Raw genomic sequence first — 19,304 nt, 5'->3', positions numbered from 1 at the left:
AGACAAGATTTATTTCCATTTGAAAAACCAAGCCCTTGTCTACACTCACAATCTAGTTTATTAGTGTGATGATGACCAGAGAGCGAACTGGGTAGTGCCCTCTTTGGCGGTCCCTAGAGCGAGGAGTGGGCTTATCTGGATACAGAATGTGGAAATTAGCAATTAATCCCAGATCTAAGGACTTCTCCAGCAGAAACCCAGCACTGCTTCTCAGAGCCATATCCCTCCCAGTTTATCAAGTATTGCAATTGGACCCCTCTTATCCTGGAAATCAGTAGCTGGCAAAAATGAAAAGCATAAAAAAGAAACCCAATAATAATTAACCTTGTAGGTCCCCGCGACCCTGAGGGAGAAGCGGCTTAGAAAATGGATGGAACCTTGTAGGTAACATCATTAAAAGGACCTATGTTTTTAGGGTGTAACATCTTACTTCCCTCTGCAAACCCAAAGCCCAGAGTCGATAGCCAAACCTCGTCTCCAGGTCGGTAAGAGGGTGTGTTACCATGGTGATGGTCGGCCAGCTGCTTGAAGTGTTGAAGAACAGCCTTGATCTTCTGAGGCATCTCTTCCCAGACCCCCTCACTATGTCGCATTCAGTCATCCAGGGATGTTTGAAGAAAGTCCAGTCCATGGAGCCACAGGAGGTTAAATCCCGAGAACACATTGGAAAGGGGTGATACCAATCATTAAAATGTCTGTGTAATTTCTGCCCATTGTCAGGTGTGATACCCGACCTTGCCACCAGAGGTCAGCCTCACCCGAATACTGACATTCTCCCTTGTTGCACCCTGACCCCTCACCTGCAGCTCATTTCACCTGACTATTTAAGGACCTTCACTACTCAGTGTGAAGTATTGCGAGTCTATCTGCATACCAAGCCTTGTCTCCTCACTGTTTATGTTTTTGGATTGCCTTGACCCTTTTCTGTACTCTTTGACTCTTCTTCTGGATCTCCCTTTGCTGCTTTGGCTGTTTTTGGATTTTTCTAGTGTTTTGACCTTTGGACTGTTTTTGACTTTGATTCTGGTTTTTGTGTTTTTGGATTAAACAGGAATATGGATTCTAATCAGCCTGGAGAGTCTGCCTCACACGCATGCTCAGTCATTAGGATTGTATTGACAGAATATTTTAATAAACTTGCTCAATCCTTAATTAATGCATTTGCTTTAATGGACCATTTGATTGTGAATGGTATCCTGACGTCAGACTATCGAAACTCGATATGTTCAAAAAAGTCTACCTAGAGTTTGTCAGGTAAAATATCTTCAGGATACCAAATAATGGAAGACTTGATTGACTAAAGTTTCAGCGGTTTGGAAAGTGGTGGGTGGAGAAGGAAAGGGAATAAATTTTATGCTTTGAATAAATCTTTATAATTGGTCAGCAATAGTGAGTATGGTAGTGAATCCCTGAGATAATGGAAGATCAGTGATGCAGTCAAGGGCTATGTGGGACCAGGGTCTGCTTGGAAAGAGTATTGGTTTGAGCTTATCAGTGTGTAATGTCTTGGGTGTCTTGCATTAGGAGCACATTGATCAGGACCAAATGAAGGTGTGAATGTCGCTGTGCACTGACTTCCACCAATAGTGATTGGATATTAATTGCTGAGTTTTAGTTTCTTCAGGGTGGGAGATTTCTGCTTAATCTTGGGTTTGATAACCTCTAGGTAATCTGCTTTGCTATTTCAAGAGCCAGGGCGATAAGATGAATTGAAATTAAATTGTGAAATAAAACAAAGACCAGCATGCTTGATGAAGGTAGAGGCATTTTGCAGTACATAGATATTCTAGATTGTTATGCTCTGTAAGGGCTCTAAACAGATGTTTGGCACCTTTGTTTCCATTCTTCTAAAGGAAGCTTTAAAGCCAGAAGCTTACAATCCCCATAATTCGGTTCAGTGGGTGTTAGTTTATGTGTAAAGAATGCTATAGAGGGTTCTCCTGACCACTATAATAATACTGCACCGAAGCACGACATGCAGTACGCAGGCTCAAAGAGGACGGTGGAGGCAGGGTTCAGGTTCGGGACTCACATCCCGCCTTCATGCCTCCTGTGTTTGTTATCGTCGTCATCCCCTCTCTGGTGGCTGATGTCCTCCTCCCACCATCACTCGTGTCCCTTGGCAGTGTTTAGGACTCGCATTCCACCCCCCGTCACTGGCGGTTCTCTCCCCACCATCCTCGCAGGGCTTTGTACCTGAAGCATCTACCTCAATGGTGAATTATCTAGAGGGACCAGGTCATTTTTAAAAAGGAGCAGATGTAAAAGCTTTTTTGAGAGAGTCAAATCAATCAATCAACCTTTATTTAACCTCAGAGAACATTGAGGCTGACTCTTATTTACAATGTTGCCAAGTTGATACAGGATTGATAATGTGTTAGAACATATCAAATAATAAAAGTAAATTTAAAGAAAAATGACTCAAATCATGCCCTGCGATGGACTAGCGACCTGTCCAGGGTGTATCCTGCATTCCGCCAGATGTCCGCTGGGATAGTCTCAACCTTTAAGTGTGGACTATAAACATACTTGTTTAGTTTAGCTTTTGATAATTAGCCTTCCCCTTTAGATAAAGGCAGGAGATCCAGGATTATTAATTATTTTATTTTTTATATATTTCCTACAGTCATACTCCTTAGCAGAACTAATTTTGTCTCTGTACTCTTCCTGAGATAATGACTGCCCTCCTGTCCTGCTGAAAACTGTTGGAAGACTGACCATCAGGGCCTCCTCCTCACCTATCACCAACCCAATCTGCAACACCCTCAATTAAATCACTGTGCCATCGAGATGTACCAGCATTAAAATAGGAAAAGACTGCTCACTCCCACTTTTCATAAAGACTCAGTCAGAGACTGCCTCAGTCAGAGACTGCCTCTACCAGTATAGTTTCTAAAGCTTTACTATCCAGCTTCAAACAAAGATCTTAGCTTTTTTTTGGTATTTATCTCATTACATTGTAAATACAGTTTGACCAGAGGAGGATGGGTCTCCCCTTGTGAGTCTTGGTTTCCCCAAAATTTTCTTCCTCCAGTCTGAGGGAGTTTTTCCTTGCCACCATCACATCTGGCTTGCTCACTGGGGGATATATGTTGTAATTGTATGTTTTCAAACTTCTTTAAAGCTGCTTTGTGACAACATGAGCATAAAACATACATAGCATAAAAAGAGCATAAAACAACATAAAAAGCGCTATACAAGTAAACTTGAATTTAATTGAATAATACATTAATCTAGGTTCAGATCATCATCTCAATAAGCTAAGTCTGCAAGTATGTCTGAATGAAGTGTTTGGCAGAACATAACCAATAAAGCTGGCTAATTCCAGAGTGATTACTGTCACGATTGGCCCCTCCCAATCCTGTCCATGTGCTCATGTTGTGTTTACTTCCCAGTTCTGTCCATGTGCTTTGTTTTGGTTTTCAGTCCTGCCCTCTTGTTTCGTGACTCCACACCTGATTGCCTCCCCCCGATTATTTTCACCAGTCCCTCATCTTCCCAGTTTCATATTTAAGCCCTGTGTTTGTCCTTTATTTTGGCTGGTCTTTGTTTCATGTACAGTTAAGCCTGGAAATATTTGGATATTTTAGCTGTTTACCAAACCATATTCAAGGTACAGTTGTATACTCAACATGCGCTTATAGTGCCGACCCCGGAAGAAGGGTTTAGGAATTACGTCTCTTTAATATGTAGCTGCCTCTTTTTCAAGGGTCCGAAGGTAATTGGACAATTATCTCAAAAGCTATTTTATGGGCTGCATGGGCTATTCCCTCATTAATCCATCATCAATTAGGCAAGTAAAAGATCTGGAGTTGAGACCTCATGAGAGCAAATACAGAGGGTTCACCAACCAAACTGGTTCACCACCAAGATCAACCTGTACCAGAATGACAGGAAGAAGATAGTATGGAGAAGGCTTTGAATGGCTCATGATCCAAAGCACACCACATCGTCTGTAAAACATGGTGGAGGCAGTGTGATGGCATGGGCATGCACGGCTTCCAATGGCACTGGGTCACTAGTGTTTACTGATGACGTGACAGGAGCAGCCGGATGAATTCTGACGTGTGCAGGGCTATACTTTCTGCTCAGATTCAACCAAATGCAGCTAGGTTGATTGGACGTCCCTTCACGGTGCAGATGAAAAATGATCCAAAACTTACCGCAAAAGCAACCCAGGAGTTTTTTAGGGCAAAAAAGTTGAATATTCTGCAACAGCTAAGTCAATCACCAGATCTCAACCTGTTTAACCATGTATTTCACTTGCTTAAGACAAAACTTAACGCAGAAAGACCCACAAACAAGCAACAACTGAAGACAGCTGCAGTAAAGGCCTGGCAAAGCATCACAAAAGAGGAAACCCAACATTTGGTGATGTCCATGAGTTCCAGACTTCAGACTGTCATTGCCTGTGAAGGAGTCTCAACAAAGTGCAAAGTGCAACAAACATTTAATAAAATGAACATTTTATTTATGGTAAAGTTCATTTGTCCAATTACTTTTGAGTACCTGAAATGAGGAGGCTTTGTAGAAAAATGGTTGCAATTCCTAAACGTTTCATAGGATATTTTTGTGCAACCCCTTGAATTAAACCTAAAAGTCTACACTCTAATTGCATCTCAGTTGTTTCATTTCAAATCCAATGCGGCGGCATGCAGAGCCCAAATCATGAAGATTGTGTCACTGTCCAAATATTTCTGGGCCTAACTGTATGTTTGTTGGATGTTTTGTTATTCCGGCCTCTGTCTTGTTGTCATGATTGGCTCCTCCCACTCCATGTGCTTTTTGTTTTGGTCTTCCATGTGCATTTGTTTTGGTTTAGCCCCCTCGTTTCGTGACTCTGCCCCTGATTGTCTTCTCCTGTTTTCCGCCTGTCCCTCATTTTCCCTGTGTATTTAAGCCCTGTGTTTGCTCCTTGTGTGTGCTGGTCTTTGTTGTTTGAATCTGTGTCTGTGTTGTTGGTGTTTGAATGTTGTCTGAACTGTTTGCATTGTTGGTTATTCTGGTTACTGTGTGTTTGAACATGCTTATTGTTTATTGTTGGTCTGTCATGTCTGTCCCCCGTTCTATCCGTGTTGGTTCTATGACCCTGGACCGTCTTGACCATGACCCTGGATTTGCCCTTGCTTATCTCCACATATGCCTCCGCCTCCTCGCTCCCCAATACACTTGTTTATTTTGTCATGTCTGTCCCGTGATCTCTCCGTGTTGGTAATATGAACATGAACTGTCATGACCACGACCCCAGATTTGCCCTCAATAAAACGCTTATCTCAGCACATGCATCCGCCTCCTCACTCTGTGTTACATTTATGTTTGTGTGTATGTATGTTGTCAAACCAAGTTTCATCAAAAGTTCACCACTGACCTTTCTCTTATGAGTGTGATCAAAAACCAGGAGAAGCTTTCTTTGCAGGGTGGCGGGCTACACTCTATTCGATAGGGTGAGGAGCTCGGCCATCCAGGAGGAGCTCGGAGTAGAGCTGCTACTCCTCTGCGTTGAGAGGAGCCAGCTGAGGTGGTTCGGACATCTGATCCGGATGCCACCTGGACACCTCCCAGTGGGGGTGTACCAGGCATGGCCTACCCGGGATAAGACCCTGGGGTCATCCTAGGACAAGCTGGGGGAATTATATCTCCAAGTTTGCCTGGGAGTGGCTTGATGGCCCCCGGGAAAGAGCTGGAGGAATTTGCAGGGGACAGGGTTGGCTGGGATTGTCTGCTCTCCCAACTCCTACTACGACCCTATCCTAAGTGGTTAATGACGATGACGATGATGACTCAGTGATTAATTATCTGAGGGTAAGATTGCCACATATTTCTATTAAATGATAAGATGCATTAGACCAGTTGAGATTAAAATGTCCTAGGATGAGCATTTCTAAAGCATTGCAGAAGATGACACAGAAGGAGGCATGTTCTGTTCCTGTACTGTACTTACATCACAGATTGAGACTGTGAGGGTCAAGGAGACTGTAAGGGTCAAGGAGCCAACACGGGGGTACTGAGGAACATAACTAAACACAGACCGGAAACACCACGGAGGCCGTAAAATAAACAAAACACCGCAGGATAGAACAAAGACCACAAGATAATACACCGCATGAGAATACAAAACAATGACCAGCAAACTAACAGGGGAAAACACAGGGCTTAAATAACAGGAAACAATGAGGGTTAACAATACAGGTGGATAACACAGGTGGGAACAATCAAGGGTGGAATCAAGAAACAAGGGGGCAGGACAGTGAAAAATCAAAATAAAAAGCCCATTAGTTTCAGTGAAAGGAACTCTTAATGTTTCAGCAGACCAAGAGATTTTGGACAATTTCATGCTGCCAACTTTGTGGGAACAGTTTGGGGATGGCCCCTTCCTGTTGTAACATGACTGCGCACCAATGCACAAAGCAAGGTCCATAAAGACAATGAGCAGAAGAGCTTGACTGGCCTGTACAGAGTTCTGACCTCAACCTGATAGAAAATGTTTGGGATGAATTAGATGGGAGACTGCGAGCCAGACCTTCTCGTCCAACATCACTGTCTGACCTCAAAAATGCACTTCTAGACGAATCATCAAAAATTCCCATAAACACATTCCTGAACCTTGTGGAAAGCCTTCCCAGAAAAGTTGAAGCTGATATAGCTGCATCATATTAAACCCTATGTATTAGGAATGGGATGTCACTCAAGTTCATATGCATGTAAAGGCAGTACTTTTGGAAATGCAATGTACATACAAGCCAGCCTATTTAACAAGTGTGCAGAGCTATCTCTATCTCAGCATAAGCAGCTTTTCATGTGCAAGCAGCTGTGCCCATCAGGAGGCCCCTTAACAACTTCTGGGTTATTACTTTACCAATATGTTGTCTAAGAGACTCAAGTTAGCATTAACAAAGGAAGAAAAAAGAGAAGGTGGAAAAGGTTTTTTTAATATTTTGTGTTATTAATGTTAGGCCATTTCATTTGGTTACTGGATAATAAGAAGTAGTGTGTACCTGGGGTCTCTCTAATGAAGTGGATTCAGAAACTCAGATGTGGTTTACTCATTTTACAACAGTGAAGAACAACTCTCTTTCTTAATCCAAGATTCGAAACTCAGATTTTGATTTATCCTTGTGCATGTACACAAGAAAGCATGACGTTTGTGACAAACATCCAGTTGGGTTTAATTATGCTACATAAATACTTAGAAAGTATATTAATTTATAATAGTAAAAAAGCAACACGCCATTGCTAGCTGTACAATGGCTGTTGTGTTGCAATTCTTCAAATCTGCAGGAGCAGCACAATTATCTTTCAACTACAGTAGCATGTGCATGTGCATGTGCTAAGTAATGGTTTTATGTGTGAACATTTAACTACTTTCATCCCTCTCCTCTAGAAATAATTGTAGTTACCATCCAGTGCCTAGTTGGCCTCCTTTAAGGCCTGACTATGTTTGTTCTATGTATTATTTGTAAGTCGCTTTGGATAAAAGCGTCTGCTAAATGTAATGTAATGTAATGTAATGTAGTTTGCTAATCAATGCTTGATTAAATAAAATCAGGTGCGCTGATGATGGAATTTGACAATGGGTAGGGGCATCAAGGAGAAGCATAATTTTTGTCATTCTTGCTCCTTTTTATTGAATTTATGTTTGCCTAAGCCTTAGAAAGCATGCAAGCGGACATTTTACATTCAAGGACATCCTTTATGAAAATTTTGTCTTATTTGGTTCTCTTTGTTTTTCTCTTACTGTTATTTTCACAATGAGAAAGCCATTAAATAAAATGTCAAATCTTCAAAAAGGTGGGAAGTTTTCAATTAACTCCTTTTCAAGGCATTGGCCCATTGGCAACGTTTTATTACACACTTTTATAACCTAAGAAAACCTCAGTTTGCATTGAAGTCCCTGTAGTTAATAAATAATAAATCTTAATATGTAATAGGCCTGGAATGTAAAGGGTTTAAGCTTTCAATTAAGTCGATCAGCCGAATCAGCCGAATGCTCCACCCAGAGACATCTGTCAGGCAAATCATTGAGTGCAGCATAGCTGTGATAAGCTGAACACACAGATCAGGAACAAACAGCTCAGTTTGCATTGTGTCACAATTGCTGTATTGTAAAACATCCTCAGTAGGAAGTCAACATGTTTCATTTTTAGTAAAAAACTATTAAGGATTTTTGCCGCTATGGTTCAACATTTTAAAGACATGCTGGTCCACATAGTTGGTCTTTTCCTTTTCGTTCACTTTGTCATGGTAAGTTAATATCATATTTTGCTTCACAGAATATCATTTAAATGACTTTGTTGTTCTGTCTTCAGTTGTTACACATACTGTGTTACACAATAGTCTTGTTTAATGCTAGCCCATTAATGTTAATATGGAAGAAATGAATTGAATCTTATCATAAATTCAGATAATTTTGCTGTTCAATCCAAATTTGCTGTTGATGTTTGAGTTTGATGGTGTTGATGACCATGCTAATAATGTCTTTATGTTGAAACTAATTTATTTACAAAAAAAATCTATTGCTGTCATAAGTCCATTGTTGTCTATTGTTGTATACTGTTAATTAATACAGTGGTCAACAAAGACAAATTATTAGCACTGGTATTTGGGACTTTAACAGTAAGCATGAATTAATTTAGAACTGTGTTTGGAAATGTTTCTGTAAAAAAGTACTTTCACTTTCAAAGAACCATACAAATGGTATGAGAAATAATGTTTCTTTTTTGAGAAACATGCATGTAATAAACCACACATATACTATATTTATCACCGCTGTTGTTAATTTACATTCACAAAAATAAATTATCACCTTTATTTCACAAACATTTGCATTTATTTTAATGGTTGTTACTGTTGTTATTATCCTAAAACGGTCAAATTACAGTAAAAGCAGCATTTCTAAAAAATTAAATTACTAACATTTGATAGTTTTTTGCCGCAACTGAGAAAACATACTTTGAACTGTTAATTAACAGATTTTGTCTGGCACCCCTGCTTCTGGACTTTTTATCATTTTTTCCGTGCATTCACTGACCTCACAAAGACATTTGATGTCTTGCTTCAAGGCAGTTCTGGACTTTCCATGATGTGGTGTTCAAACCAGAAGTGCACACACTATCTATGCAAATTTTAAGTTTTAATCTAGCATTTGGGAGTGTGTGTGTGTGTGTGTGTGTGTGAGAGAGAGAGAAAGAGAGGGAGGGAGAGAGATGAGACAGAAAGAGATTATATTCAGTGCCTATAGACTGAGATAAGTTGTTAAGTTTACTTTCCTGTTGTGACTGTATTGAAATCCAAATCAATTGTTAAGATATTACAATACACCATAAAGGCCATAGTTGCGTGGTTTAATGTGTTCCTTGCTTTTACACAAATTTTTGAGCTGAAACTGCTGGAACAGACACAGTAGTGTTTTTCTGTTACCCTTTACCCTGTACATTTGTTCTCTGTCACTCCAGCATCATAGTGAACTAATTTTGGGCACAAACCCATTAGCCATAAGGATGTTTTGCATGCAGAACCCCTGAAAATTAAAGCTTGGTATTTTGTAACAACTTGGCCAAAAACATCTGTGTTTACATGCACCCAGTTGTTCAACTTAGTTCTTTTTGTGATGTTGGGCCACACTAGTGGCGTAGTGTGTGGCAACGCAGGGTAGGCACCTGCATATCGCCTGTTCTTTAGGGAGCCTGTGAATTACCTTTCTTATGTTATGTTTCTTATGCTATAAATGCGTAATAATCTCTGTTTCTTCAATGATATTCCCCAACTCTGGCTCATCTCTACATGTTGTAAGTGACACCCAAAGAAAGAGCTGTTCTGAAGTCTTGCATTCTGTCCAGATGTATGCCTGATTCTGAGGGACATGAAACAACAATGTGGTACAAGAGCATGTGCCAGTGTTGGAAGCAAAGGGGGGTCAGGTGGTAGAGCATTTCAGAGTTGAAGTTAGATGTGCCAAGCTAAGATTCAAATGATTTGTTGGAAGAATTTAATTTGCACACATATACATGTAGACTACTCAACTTGACTCATCTTGTTGCACTTTGAGGATTTTTGGAAATTTTGGAAAGGAAAAAATTGCGGTAGAGAAAAAAAAATTAGTTCAATTCTTACGTGCAACAGAGGGCAACAGTGGCAGAGAAAACTTCCTTATGAACAAATAGGTCTCATCAAACAAATCAATGCTTAATGAACTGCTGTTCCTGTCCAACTGAAGGTCCTCAAAGCAGGCATGTTCTGGGAAGGCTGAACAAAAGCACTAAAAATATAGTTCTATTAGTTGGAAGTATTTTATTGTTGAACTCATTTGGAAGGGAAGGCTGACCAATGTCCTGGTAGATGGAGAACAAGAAATAAAACTCTGGAACTGGAAGAAACCCAGATACAAGGCACTTCAGTGAAAAGAAGGTTCACCAGTGTTAATGGTCTAACCCAGAAGAGACTGGGAGTGGTATAAAGAGTCAAGCATTAGCAAGTGGGATGACTATGGGAAGTTTGATAGGCTCAATTGTGCACGGAGCAATGGAGCCAGCAGAGGAGGCGAGCTAAGTCCATGCATTGGAGGATTTTTTTTGTGCAGGCCAGAAGAGACTGTTGTGTTGGACACAGGGAGCTGGAATGGCTGGACAAAACTGTGATAGTGTCAATCGTGTGGGAAGGGATATAGCCAGCAGAAGAGATGTGTAAAAAGTATTGGCAGGCGGAAGGATTTGGGGGGTGGGGGGTGGGGGGTGGGGGTTGGTGCTGGTAGTGAGTAATATAAACAAAGCTGGCAGTTGTGGAGTTGTAAGAAGCTGTAGGATGGCAAAGTAAGAGGATGAAGGATGGAGGGGAGGGAATGATGGGAATGTGTGGGATGAAGTGGTGGGATAAAGAGGGAGGGATTGAAACATGCAACTGCACAGCCACCACAATGTTTAACTGCACCTAAAAAGCTTAGAGTATTTGTTGGCCTTTTCATAATAGGAATACTATTTTATTTTTTCATTTGAGTCTTTTTCCTACACACACTACACACAAGGTGCTGGTGTTGCACCAGTATGAGTGTATCAAGCACAATAACATTGCAAAAGTCTTACAAATTTCTGACCACAGGACCACTGTTGACTGTTGGTGAACTATCCTTAATCCATCAGTAACACTGAGGTGATTTAAAACTACAGCAACACTGCAGCGCCTGATGTACTTGTAACAGCATGAATCTAAAAGTGGTCCACCACCCAACCACCTGGTGGTGGTTACATTGTAGGCCCTTTCTGCTAATAGACAGGGTAGTGTATGACAGGCAAATTGAGTATAGCAATAGATGAGCTACCATCTGTACTATGAAACGTTTTGTTTAATTTTGCGGTTGTGACTTTACACTACAGGTAGCCACGCAGGTCGCACAGATTGATCACATAGTTCACTATATGAATCATTGTCTTTCATCATGGAGCAAGTAAATTGGGGAGTAAAATCAGTTGTTATCAGTGTGTGGGACAGACCAAGTCAGGACTGTGTAGGAGAGACAGTAGCATGCAAATTTTATGCATGCCACCATGCATTTGCATGTACTTTACAGAACAGTGAGAGACTTGAGAGTCTAGCAGGAAGTACAGCAGAGCTCTTATACAATCTATGTTGATGACGATCTGAGAAGTCAGAGAAACACATGTACACACTTGAGTTCAAAAACGATCCTCAAGTTGAATGGAAAACCCACTTATTCAAATATCAATTGCGTATTGGAAATTAAATGAACTTTTGAACCTAAAGCCTTGGTTGAACATTGATGTATTTGTCAATGAATGTTAATCAGTTAATCATTAAAAGACATTAGCTGTTCACATTTATGGTCCTGCATACCAAATGAATTCTGTATTAATGCAGAAAGTATTAAACCATTACGGTTTGATTGTCGTGTTGCTTTGCAATCGTAGCTTAATGTTAATGAACAACACTGCTTGGCAGAAGAGCTTTATTGTGAATATTACCAATAAATGAATTCTGTTCTGAATAAACACAAAGCTGGTTATTAGCTTGTCATAACGCACAAATCTAGTTCCAGACACACACATTTGTTTCTCAGTACATCTAATGGTTTGTTTGGTCAAAGTTATTGATAGCAGCCAACCAAATTAGACCTGTTTCGCTGTGTGCAGCTTTGCTTCCTACATATCATTCTACAGTATAAATCAACAAACTGAGTGTCTCACAGTAAAGATGTATGTTAGCTTTGCAGAAAGCAATTCTAAATTAATGTCCTTGTTAGTGATGAACTCATCACCCATCAAGCCACATAGTTTTACCTGCTGCAGCAAACATCGTTAACAGGAGTACCAGGGCTTGCACAGTATCTACTCCTATATATCAGTATTAGTAAGTTGTATTTGTTGAAGATGCACAGTGTTGTACAATTTTACATAATGTTTTTACAGAAACCTTTTTTTACAAAAACTTTTTTTGATTTTACAAAACACTTATGTTTTCTAAAAACTGTTGCATAAAAACGTTCAAAATTGTGTAAATGTTTAAGGCGTTTTACGTTTTCCTTTTAAAGTTGCTGTTCTATTAACAGACTATTCATAGTACATCTCCTTTGGAGATGCCTCACCTACACAACTCTACATCCATTGACTTGTAGGATTTTCTGCATTCTGCACTAGACATGTCATAGTCAAACAAGTTGCAGTTTCACCAAAGCTATTGTGACGCTAAAGAAGTCAGCTTTACATTAATGGTGGATAAAAAACACTACTTAAAAATACAGTCTTCCACATTAATCACTGTTATATCATGACATGTACTGGTGACACACATTCATGACTATATGATTAAAAAAAACAAGTTTAGGAGATCACTGGTATATCCCCTTTATTTTGTGTTGAAGCATTTCATAGTAATGTGTGTGTGTGTGTGTGTGTGTGTGTGTGTGTGTGTGTGTGTGTGTGTGTGTGTGTGTGTACTGTATATTATACTGTATATTTTCAATATTTGTATTGTACATGCATAACTATGCATAATAATGATAAATGACATTGGAAATATATAAAGAATGTCAACAAAACATGTTAAGAATATATTAATATCTTAATATCAAGTTTTATATCTGTCTATTCTACACATTTGAAACTAGCAGCATGCAATAATTCACTGTCCAATTTTCATTTTAGTACAATGCATTATGCATAATTATTTTGTGACAATTTGGTATAGATGTAACAGTCCGAGTGCACTTACCTGGCTCATGTTAATTATGTCATGGAATCTCAACACAGATCCGCCAAAATAAAAACAGTAATTTGTCTTTCTAATAATTTCATGTTTTAAGCAAAAATCAGCTTTTTCTGATCTTGGCAATTACAATTGTGCATCTCTAATATTAATGTAACATATTGTACTTGCCTATGTTATATTCATACAGTATCTCCTTGTGTTTTACATATGCCAATTTGAGCATTATACATTATTTATTTATTTATTTATTTTGTATTATCGTGATTGTACTCTCTTGTCTAAAAGAAATATTTTGTGTTCAGTTCACTTTTCTCTGTTCTTAAATGATTTTTTTTTGTCCTCCAGGTTGATTATGGGCAGTCCACCTGTAAGTACGATGCACTCATTCTTCAAACTATACTCAAGAAGTATTTGCTTTTCATATGTTAATGAAAGAGATTTACACCATACTATTTACTATCTTATGCCTATGATGATTTCAGGAAACAGTCAAAATTAAGGCACTCTATCGTTTTGTGCAAGGAAACGTTGACAATTTTTCAAAATTTCATCATGTCTCAAGTTAAGCTTTGCCTTCAGAAAAAACATTTAATCATGTGATAACTGACATCAAGATTTATGTTGCATTTTGACCTAATCAATGTCCGTGTCCAGTAATAGGCAATATAGGACATGCAACTTACAGGAATTAAAAAATGTTAATATTTTTTATTCTTTTTGAATATTCCCATTTTGTTTGGTAAGCAACATATCTGGAATATAAAACTTTATAAAAGTAATTAAGGAACATTTCAAACAAGAAAAACATGGCAGTAAGCAATCAGCCTAAATGTTACATTTGGCCTATGAATGATGACAACTTACTTTTGGGACAGTAGGTAAAATGTAAATAAATATTTCCTGATTCATAAATCTACTTTGACCTAAGACATAAAAGCTGTATGAAAACAAGATAATTAATGTTTCACCTTAATTGGTTTTGGAAATATATGCTCATTCAGAAATTGATGCCTGCAACACATTCCAAAACAGCTGAGACAGGAGCAATTTAAGTCTAGGAACTTTGTAATATGTTCAATGAACTTTTTAAACAGGTGACACCATCAAACTTGGAGATAAAAGGAGAATCTACAAAAGACAGTCCTTTATGAGCAACAGGGGGTTGAGGCTAGTCATTTAGCCAAAAAAATCCATCAGCAAAAAATCCAATATTATTTTTACAAAAATCCAATATTGTTAAAAAATGTTGTTTTTCAACCAAAGATATCGTCATCTACGGTTTCAGAGAATCTGGAGAAATCTCCGTACTTAAAGGGCAGGGCCAAAAATTAAAGTCTTAATATCCCAGGCTTACTAAGGTGTAGCATGTCCTGTGCTTCCCGAGGTATAAGGATGCTAGAGGTAGGAGAAACGGTCATAGCAAGTATTTAAACTTTATTTCACTCTAAAAACACAAACAAGCTGGTTTCCACTTTTAATTTTTTCTTTCACATGCAAGCTCACCTGCTGCTGCTCCTCTCCTCCCTTTCTCTATTCCCTCTCTGCTCCTTTTTAGAGGAGCCTATGCTGCCGAAGCCTGATCAGGATCAGCTGCCTCAGCGCAAACACTTGAGCTAAGAGGGAAAGAGAGCTCACTAGTCCTGTCACCAAATGGATAAAACAGGAGGCAGGGTCAGATTGATGTTGCAGGCATCAATTTCAGAATAAGCATATATTTGGGTTGAGCGACTGGCACATAAGACTTATTATTCAGTAACTACAGGGACTTCAAAGCAACTGACTGACCTGTTCTTAGGTTATATAAGTGAGTAATAAAACTTTGGGACTGCTGACAGGGCAATAGCTTGGAAAGGGGTTAAATGAAAACTTTCCACCTTCATGAAGATTGTGTCATTGTAAATGTCTCATTGTAAAATTAACAATAAGAGAAACAAAAGATAAACAAATAAAACGAAAGTCATTGAAAGCAAAACGTTTTTGTTAAAAAAGGAATTACTTATCTATGCTTCTGCTTGATGCCCTCATAATACAAATACGACCATGAAAGTGTAGTAGTAGGGCCTCTTAGCTGAAGACTTGTATTACAGAAGAGTGGCAACAAAATAGTTTGTATCTTCAACATATCAAATGTTGAAACTGAGAAATTGTATTGTTTCTTGAAAAATATATGCCCATTTCGAATCTGATGCCAACAACACATCTCAAAAAAGTTGTGACAGGTGCAACAAAAGGCTGTGTAATGGTAAAAAAAGACACCTGGTGGTTGATTGGCAACACATGAGCAACATGACTGATAACATGATACATGATCAAATAGTGCAACAATTCAAGAATAACATTTCTCAACATAAAACAGCAAAGACGTTTATCATCTATGGTACATAATATAATTAAAAGATTCAGAGAATCTGGAGAAAACCCAGGCGCCCTCAAGTGGCGCTGCATTAAAAAGATGTAATTCTCTGGTGGAAATCACTGCATGGGCTCAGGAACACTTTTGGAAACCACTGTTGGTGAAAACAGTTCGTCACTGCATCCACAACTGTAAGTTAAAAATCTACACACAAACAGGATCCAGAAACACCGCCATATTCTCTGGGCCTGAGCTCATTTAAAATGGACTGAAGCAAAGTGGAAAAATAAAAAAAAGTCAACATCTGCATTAAAGACCACTCAGCTCGTTATCAGTGCACAGTTCAAAAGTCAGTATTCATGATGGTATAGGGGTACATTAGTGCACATGCCATGGGTGATGTGCACATCTGTGAAGGCACCATTAATGCTGAATGATATATACATATTTTGGCAACATATGCTGCCATTCAGACATCTTTTTAGGGAATGTTTTGCTTATTTCAGCAAGACGATGCCAAACCACATTCTGCATGTATTACAACAGCAATGCTCTGTATAAAAAGAGTCCGGATGCTAAACTGGCCTGCCTGCCATCCAGACCTGTTGGCCACTAAAACATTTGCTGCATTATAAAATGAAAAATATGACAAAGGAGACCCTGAACTGTTAATGTAATTGGCAGTAACAGCTATACAAGTACATGTTTGCAGTGTGTGAATACTTTTCTCCTTATCAGTTATGTTTTTTTTTTGTTAAACATCTTTGTTTATGCTTGTGTATACATACTTTGTTTATATTCGTAAGTCTAAAGTGAACTTGAACATGAAGTGGATATTTGCTTTTACATTAAATAATAAACTTACATTAAATAATAAAAAGTCTTTGAATACATATTTCCCCTCTCCATACAGAGCTGATATGAGAGAAACCTAAATTAAAAGCCCATATAGAGAAAAAAGGTTTTCCCCAAAGTGTCACAATTATTGGCACCCATAGATATTCTTACGAACAAAATCTAATTGCCAGATTTTATTTCAGTCTTTAGAAACTTCTGTGGGGTCATTCATAATGATGTCTTTCAATGGAGTACAAATATGAGATGCAGGCTAAATACCTCTATTCATCTGTTAAATTACACAAACATTTGTTGTTTATAAATCAGGCAATGGCTTTAAAAAAACTAGAAATACTATTCTGCATTATTAGGAGAAACATTAAGAAGTTTCAAACAGCTGGGCCTGTATTGAACCTACCTGAAAGAAAGTAGAATAATTAGCACATCATTCATGATAAAAAGGATAGTTAGGATGGTCTGAGAGACAATACTTTCTCCCAAGGTCATATTTGTACATTCGATAGAGTTGGTTGCATCCTGGGGATGCTGTGTCTTCTACATTATTATATGTACTTCCAATTATAAAGAATTATAAATATTTTCAGCACAAGGCAAACAATAATTTGGAAAGTTTGCCAAAAGAAACTCTTTGCTGTGGTGAAACAAATGTAGGAGCTAGGAGAACTTGGGGCCTCATTTAGCAAAGTGTACATAGAAATATGTTGTATATCTGTGAATGCATTATGCTATGATGAGTGCCTTGTCCTTGTCATTGTTCAGTGGTCCATGGTTGCCTGGCAACAATATTCTACTTCAAAATGCATTTCTTACATTTACAGCATTTAGTAGACGCTCTTATCCATAGTGATTTATTATGCACTCAAAGACTGTATCCTAGCTAGTATAAATAGGTTACAGTCTAAACAACCTATGACCTCAGACACTGCCAGACACAAAAGCCAGTGACATTACCTGGAAAAAAAGATACAGAGATAAAAATAGCATAAATGCAATACAAAGCACTCCAATAAATTCTTACATTACTGGTCACACAAGTGCTTCACAAATAGATGGGCAGTTTGTGTTTGAAGACTCTGAGAGAATCTGCTGTTTTGAGAGTCAGTCCTTTCTAGACATAAGAACTGTTTACCGTGATAATTATTAATAATAAGGAAGATATTAATTTAATTATTTTTTACTGGATGACTGCATGCAGGGCCTCTCATTGCTAATGACTTTATGCATTCATTTTGAGTTCAGGACATGACATAAAATACTCTACTTTCCTTGAATTGCGTGAAGCGCTGATCAGCACGAAAAGTGTCAAACTGAAACAGAGCCTCCATCAGAATCTCTGTCTTTCACACCTACCTTGGTTGGTGTGGGCTGTCAAACTATTTATACATCCTGTATAAATAAAAATACAACTTAGTAAAGTGTGGGAACAAGTTCCTAACACGTGGCCCTGACTTAGTAAGGCATGGGAATGCAATGACCATGTACATGACTTAGAGTATGAAACTGAAATGGAGCCTCCACCACAATCTTTGTGTATGCTGAGAGATACTTTCAGACTTGCCTTGGTTGTTGTGAACGAGATCACGCCTTACTAAGTCATGGTCATGCATTATTTTTACTTATATGGGATGTCACTAGTGATGTCACCATCCAAACAAACTGAAATTAAAACACAAAAGAAGTAATATCTAAATACGAATGACTGAAATGTAACAAATTTAAAAGATTCCTTTACTTGCTTTAGTAGAAGTAAATATCAAATATGATTTCAAATATCCAACTACCCACCTCTGAACAGGTTTTTAAAGATATGTACTTAGCATGGTAGTTTTAGTCAGTGGCCTAATTGCATTGCATGTCACAATTGGCCCCTCGCACTCCTCTGTGTACTTTTGTTTACCTTTTAGTCCTGTCATGTGCTTTTGTTTTGTTTCTTCCCAGTCCTGCCCCCTTGTTTTCAGACCCTTCCCTTGATTGTATCCCCCTCGTTGTCTCTGTATTTAAGTCCTGTGTTTTTTCCTAGTTGTTTGCTGGTCTTTGTATTGTTTGAAGTGGATTGTATTCTCATGTGGTGTTTTGTCTTATGGTCTTTGTTTGATCCTGTAGTGTTTTATTTTTCCGGCCTCTGTGGTGTTTCCTGTCTGTTTGTTTGTTTTAGTTATGTCTGTCCCTCGATACCCTCATATTGGCTCTTTAAGCCTGGACCTTTTCGACCCTGATTCTGGATTTGCCTTTAATAAATCTAGTTTATCTCTGCGTATGTGTCCGCCTCATCATCACTCCCCAACGTTACATTGCATCACTTAGTCAGTGGCTTTTTTCTTTTTTTAATATTTTGCCCCACCGCTTTTGGAAGTGTGGCACCACCCCTGGTAAAATGTACATTTTGCTTGTTCACATTTAATTTCTGAAATCAAGCATCATCCATCTGCAGCTCATCTATGTGAGCACCATAGTTGGCAATCATACCATCAGTGCTGAAATGGTTGTCATTAAACAGGGGTTTGTGATTTTCATAGTAAGTCTATGCATGTGTACACTTGTCTACCACTGGGGGGTTCTGCCTACACATGGTTAGGCATAGTTCTACATTCTCACACTTAAATCACATTTTATGTGTACAAAGGTGCAGATGTTGTGCATAAAAATGTCTGTCATTAGATCAATCTCACACTGAAAATATGACCAATTTAACCTCTAAATTAAGTAAATTTAGTAAAATAAACTAATTAAGCTAATTAGTGCTATAGTGCTAATTTAGTAATTGGTGCCTTTAGTACTTTGTGCAAACATCCTTTGCCAACATGACAGCATTAACAGCAATAAGACTTCTCCTACAATACTTGGTGAGAATGGAAAATACAGGGCATGGAATCTGACA

General features: G+C 38.6%; 1 protein-coding gene across 1 annotated transcript in view; it reads left to right on the top strand.

The window, feature by feature from the left end:
• The first annotated feature begins 503 nt into the window (after window positions 1-503).
• ptprja (protein tyrosine phosphatase receptor type Ja) overlaps window positions 504-19,304 on the top strand; it is an 88,297-nt gene continuing 69,496 nt past the window's right edge. The window contains exons 1-2 of the mRNA XM_017709540.2: window positions 504-609; window positions 721-747. Coding sequence (XP_017565029.2) covers window positions 504-609; window positions 721-747 — 133 coding nt within the window. The remainder of the gene's footprint in view (window positions 610-720; window positions 748-19,304) is intronic.

The sequence above is a fragment of the Pygocentrus nattereri genome, chromosome 25, assembly GCF_015220715.1.
Source record: "Pygocentrus nattereri isolate fPygNat1 chromosome 25, fPygNat1.pri, whole genome shotgun sequence".
NCBI classification, from domain to species: Eukaryota; Metazoa; Chordata; class Actinopteri; order Characiformes; family Serrasalmidae; genus Pygocentrus; species Pygocentrus nattereri.
The sequence above is the reverse complement of the archived record's forward strand: the minus strand, read 5'-3'. Positions and strand labels throughout refer to the sequence as shown.